The sequence below is a fragment of the Formica exsecta genome, unplaced genomic scaffold, assembly GCF_003651465.1.
Source record: "Formica exsecta isolate Colony F162 unplaced genomic scaffold, ASM365146v1 scaffold2541, whole genome shotgun sequence".
NCBI classification, from domain to species: domain Eukaryota; kingdom Metazoa; phylum Arthropoda; class Insecta; order Hymenoptera; family Formicidae; genus Formica; species Formica exsecta.
In genome coordinates this window covers 1-6,601 of record NW_021849816.1, presented here as the reverse complement: position 1 = coordinate 6,601, position 6,601 = coordinate 1, and the positions used below count along the sequence as shown (strand labels likewise).

Below are 6,601 nucleotides of genomic sequence, written 5' to 3'. Positions count from 1 at the left end.
GCTGCACATTTTGATATACACCAACAGTGAAAGAGTCTTCAGAAATTTTTTCAATAATTTTTACCTGCATATTGATCCTAATTGCAATCGATTATCATTTACATATTGAACAATATAAGAATGACTTTTCAAATCTCTTTGATACATTTTCGATACATATAATTTTCTATTTTTTAATAAACAAAAATACTTATAAATTACTACATTTTGGAAGATGCCAAGATTATGTAATCCATTAATAAGTTCATCTGATATTGGCTGCACATTTTGATATACACCATCAGTGAAAGAGTCTTCAGAAATTTTTTCAATAATTTTTATCTGTTTTTTCCGACTTAAACAAAAATCTCGTATAGGGCCTTCAGGTAACTGTTCCATTAATCGTATCATTTTAATACATCGATCATGAGATCTAGCAATTTGTGTATCAATATGGTTTGTTCCATGTACTAATTTTAGTAACCGACCATTTATATTTTCATATTTAAAACATGAAAATGTCCATAATGGTCCAAGTCTTCTTACACAATCCGGTAAATGAAGTAATTGATGTACATTAATTGAACAGAAATTTAAACCATATAAAGTTTCAAACTCTCTAACAAATTTGTTTAAAAAATCCTCAGCTACATTTATCATAAATGGCGTAATTTTTTTAGAATTAAGTAGAGTTATTGCTGTCACTAAAAGAAGATAATGTTCAAAATAATCTTGTCGCAATACACCTTCAAGTACAGGAATGGAATAAAAAAAACCACATTTTTAATTCTGATACTTTCCAATGAAGTAGCTCATCGATAGACCGTATCATGCGGTGAACAAATTTTGGCGGTTTTATTGATGTTAGTTTACTATTTATGATATCTTTAACTACATACAATGAAAAAGGTTCCGCATTATATTTGGTATCAAACATTAAACTTAATAATTTTTTAATAACACCTCCATCAACTGCATGCATCCTATCAATTCCCATTCCTTTAATAAAATTAGGCATTAATACTGAAAGCATTGTCGGACCTCTGATACGCATTATGGGATTTTCTGGTGTAGCTTCATTAGCCCAATTAATACATTCTTGTGACGTTCTAAATATTACATTATTTACATAGGGATAAATATGAATCGATCCTCTCGGAAGAAGTGCCAAATTTTCGCCTTTGATAGAACATATAGGACAACCATAATAACCATTAAACTGTGTAAAATTCATAAATTGATTTTTTGCAAGAAGATCAGCAGTACCTATTAATAGAATTCCTTTCATTAAGATTATTTTCTCCTGGTAAGAAGACTTGTATACCTTGAGCTATTTGTTCTAATTCTGAACGTAATTTACATAGAAATAAATTAGCAAAAGGCTTTTTTTTCTAAACCATAGTCCAAGTAATAGAGTATTCTCTAGTCTTTTTCGTTCCTTAAAAGGTAATTCGTTAATAGTTAAATAAATAGGCCACATGCTAATTTGGGTAGATTTAAAAACTGGTACTTCATCGGTATACCAACTTAAAGAAAAATTATAAGGATTTTTCAAAAGACCATTATCCATCCAATATCTGTATATAGACCCATCATATATATCTGATATATCATTTTGATTTGTAGGTCTTTGAAACCGTCCTTGCAAATTATTATAAAATCCAACTCGACTTAACATTTCTTTTAAATGTTCGATAACAGGCATTTGAATAAAATAAGGATTTTTTTGTTTTGTACATAATGGACAAATATCATTGACATCTTTCAATTCGCGATCACATGTGACACAATAATAATTTTTTTTTTATGTTGATTTCCTTAAGAGAAAAGAATTTTTTAAATTTAAAAATAAAATTTTTTTTTTAAATCTTGAGCTGGACAATGTAAATTAATGACATTTATTATATCAGCAAGACATGACATATTGAGATTATGACGAATTGCAAGTGTCAAAATTAACAGCATACTCTGAGAGACATTTAATGGAGCACGAAAATATAAACGTTCATAGCCATGTTCAATATCATCATGATCATTTCCTATTCCTCTATCAATATTTTCCTCTTCTTCTTCCTCCTCACATTCTTCCTCTATTGCTTCCTCTTCTTCTTCTGTGTTATCTGTTTCTTCTTCTGTATTATCTGTTTCTTCTTCTTTATTATTTCTTTCTTCTTCAGTATCCTCTCCTTCTTCGACTTTTGCTTCCTCCTCATTCTCATTGAATATTATATTTCTAAAAAACGATATGATATTCTTACAATGATATATCAAGTTTACAAATACGTTAATACAAATTAAAATTTAGATCTAAAATGTTAATGTAAATAATTACCAAAATAAACAATACTTACATTTGATTTGGAAGTCCTAGTTCTAAAAAATCATTTACTTCATTATTGTCATTTGCACTTATTAAGAACTCATTTAATCGTTTATACAGGGTGTTCCGGAACAACCTTCCGTCCATGAAATGACGTATTCCTGATACAATTCTAAGACGATTTTTCCTTTACCAAAATTTGAATTGAAGCGTCATTTTTTAGTTATAAGCAAAAATAGTTAGCAAATCACGCGTCGAGTACAGAAGGCAGGCAGGAGCGGCACGACGACATTATTCTTGCGATCTTGCGATTGACTGAAACCTTCGCATCGTAAATGCAATAATTTCGAAAACGTAATAATGTATAATACATGCTTTTTAAAATAATAATTATTTATTATAATTAGAAATAGTTATTAATTATGATAAATAATTAATTTTTTTAAATACGTCATTATACGTTTCATGTTTTCTAACGCATTCGCAATGCGAAGGTTTTAGAAGATCGTTCGTCTTATCTCGCATCGATCACGCGCCACGCGCACGTCGTAACTTGCATGTCGCTACATGTCGAGTACATGTCGCGTTTCTCGGCGGCGCTAGGCAACGTAACAATGTGGTCGCGCAGTCTCCGCGGTCCGTCGCTAAATAATAATAACCGTGCAGCAGTTAACAATACGTAGCATGAAGATTTGCTGTGAGTGAGCAGGTGAGTGAACAGGTGAGTGAGTAAGTGAGTGAATGAGTGACTGAATGAGAGAGTGTATGAGTGTTGTGTAAAAGAGAGAAAGAGAGCGAGAAAAAAGTGTATGCGTATGTGCGTGCGTGTGTATAAACGTCTCTCCCTGCTTCCCTTCCTCACTCTCTCTCTCTCTCTGTCTCTCTCTCTCTCTTTCTTTTACGCACATACACTCTGCCATACACACATCGCGTTAGCAATCAGCTGATTGCAGTGTCCGACGGCCGGCGATCCGCAACAACTTTTGTTAAAGTGACGTTATTTTAAGAAACACGTATTCTTGACATAATTCTGAGATATTTCCTTCTTTACTAAAATTTTATTTAAAGCATAATTTTATATTGTAAGATAAAATAGTTAGCGGCTCATGCGGTGGTAATCAGACGGTCAGCTGTGCCGGGCGCTCGCGGCGCGCCGCGCCGCTCCTGCCTGCCTTCTGTATTCGACGCGTGATTTGTTAACTATTTTTGCTTATAACTCAAAAATTACGCTTCAATTCAAATTTTGGTAAAGGAAAAATCGTCTTAGAATTGTATCAGGAATACGTCATTTCACGGACGGAAGGTTGTTCCGGAACACCCTGTATATTTGAGTTTTTCTTAATTCTTGAAATGATTTTCTAGACATTTTATCTTTACACACGAAACAAGTATTCTCACTTAGCAGCAATAATGGAAAGAGTACTGTAATTTCGAGCAGAAATTGAAATTATGTTTCACTTGGCGATTGCAACGTTCGTTGCCAAGTTAAACAAAAACAAATGCGATATTCGCGAGCATCGCGATCACCAGGTGTAACGTAACCTTAGTGATCAACATCAGAACTAATATCGTAACAATTTTTTCACAAATATCGTAACAATCTTTTCATCTTTTCACACATCTTTATGTTACGCAGTTTATAACAGAATTCGTATATTCTACAATATAGTGTTAATTGTACGTTTGCATTTCATTCGTACAATATCCATTATTCAGACTATAAAATTATTTCTGAAATAAATAATGCCACCAGTGAAAGAACAATTTGCATTGATATGGTGGATAAAAAGTGGCCAGAAGGATATAATTCCTTTATCCACCATACCGAAGTGTAAACAAAAAATAAACTCGATTGTGAACCTAACATGGAAAGATTTCCGGACACAGGAAGAAACAAAATCAGTAGCTAGAGTACTAGCAATAAGTGGTATGTATAAATATTCTATTTAGTAACAAATTATTCAGTATATAACAGATCATTTAGTATATAACAAATCATTTATAAAAGATATGGCGGCAATGACGAACATAAGATATAACCGAAAATAAGATAATTTCTCGTAAAAATAAATTGAGATTGTACACTAATATATTTTTTTTTTCAATAATCTTGACATTATTTCGTATAAAAATCATTATGAGATTTTCGATAAAAATAATTTAATAAATTCTCCAAGCATGTTGTACTATTGTTAGCATTGCAATTGCTGTGACATTCAAATATTGTTTAAGATATTCTTTAAGCTTTAATTAGAAATCTTTATTTTTATTTTACAGATGATGAAAATAAACTTTATAAAACAATAGTAACTGATACTGGTGACTTACACGATTCAAATAAAAAAAATTTTTCCGCACATATAATAAATAAAAATAAAACAATGGTTAAAAACAAAAAATTAATTAAAGATATTAAAAGTTCAAATAGGAAAGAATTAGAAGACAAAATTAAGAAGAGTCAACATATAGTGTGTAAAGAAAATCATCCATTATCTACATATATACCAAAAAGAAAAACATCACTGCATACAACGCAAATATATAGACCCAAATCAACATCAACACTTCAAAGCAATACTCCGAACTCTTCTATATATAATCAACAGGTATTACACAATTACATAATTATATTATTTTATGTAAAACTTATGATTCCTCATTTTCAATAGATGCGCAATGCAGAAAGTAATATCATAGCATTACAAGCAGATTATTCATCACACACATATCCAAATAATGAATTTATTTCAAATAATACTATGGAAGTGTCATCAATGGTATATGATTCATGTGCCACAACATACAATGCGTCACCTCAAAATTCTTTTATCAATTCGGATAAAGATAGTAGCACACCATCTTCTCAAATATACTCTGCAGCATCACGCACATTACAAAATGATCAAAATGTTATTTCAAGTAACGATAAAATCATGGAGACAACACCATCAAGAATATATAGTTCGCATGAATCAACACATGACACTTTATATACTCAGAATGCATTTAAAGATAGTTCTACAGTATATCCAATGGATTCATCATGCACATTTCCAAATGGTCAAAGATTTGCTTCAAATACAGATAACATCATGAAATCAGCACTATCAGCTGTACACAATTCAAATAACTCAATCTATGAAAAGAAATGATACTCAGAAGAAATTTATGAACACAGGAAAAAATATCACCACACCATCTTTAACGAACTCCGGATCATCATGCACACTTTCACATGATCAACAATGCACTAATGCATCAAGTTTTTCAGGACTTTTTCCATGGACAGGTTTGTGACAAATGTGTTTGTTATTACTTTTATATTGTTATATCTCATATCTTATATTGTTTTATCTTGTCTACTATATTATTATATTGTTGTATGCATTGTTGCACACACACACGCGCGCGCGCGCGCGCTTATATATGTTATATATAATCTATATCATTTATAAGATGATGGTACTATTCATTCTTTGCAGTAAGAAAACAAGATATAGAAGTAGTAGAACGGTTATTAACCATGATGAAAACAGCTTATAGAGAACAAACTAAAATGAACATAGGAACTCCAGAAAAATGTCCAGTAATGTATCCGAAAAAAATATTATTATAATTATTTGATAATTAATATTACTTTTATGATTACAATTATGATTATTGATTAATTTTTTCAGATATCTAGCACTTATTTTGCAGACGATGATAATAAGGTACAATTATATGGATTAATATGTAATTAATATATTATTTCTAAAATTAAAGTTAATTTAAATAAATAATGTAAATAAATAAAATAAGAGCCAAACGCAGATGGCAGTGCGTAAAGTTTCGTAAAAAATAAATCTTTCTTAAAATTTGTACCTTGTGCATAATCAATTAATTTCGTAGAAAGATTAATTTTCTACGAAACTTTACGCACTACCATCAGCGTTCGGCTCTTATTTGCCAAGGGATTTTAAATTTGTGAATTTCACATTAGAGCCGTAATAATTTCGTTTAAATAAAATAATTTAAACTAATTAAATTTTGTAAATATTACAGGAAGAATTATCACCAAACTGTGGTTTTTATCTTCCTAAATCAAAGAAGACATATATGAAATTAGAATATGATATCCATCAGGATTGGAAAGTACTGGTACGAGAAACGCTTCTTGAGGTTTATGGCTCGAGTATTGCCAATTATTCAGCTACTAGCAAAAGAGGTAATCGCCCACCTATCAACCGGCAATTATTCAACGGACTATTTGGTAAATACAATTATATAAAATTTAAAAAACACACACACACACACAATATA

General features: G+C 30.8%; 1 protein-coding gene across 1 annotated transcript; it reads left to right on the top strand.

Annotated features, from left to right (window-relative positions):
* Window positions 1–3,510: 3,510 nt before the first annotated feature.
* LOC115236511 lies at window positions 3,511–6,551 on the top strand (the record flags this gene model as incomplete). The annotated part of the gene is made up of 7 exons (XM_029809023.1): window positions 3,511–4,226; window positions 4,577–4,905; window positions 4,969–5,322; window positions 5,402–5,588; window positions 5,782–5,885; window positions 5,977–6,012; window positions 6,344–6,551. Coding segments are annotated over exons 1-7 (1,402 nt in total), but the record flags the coding sequence as incomplete, so codon positions are not given.
* Window positions 6,552–6,601: the final 50 nt, after the last annotated feature.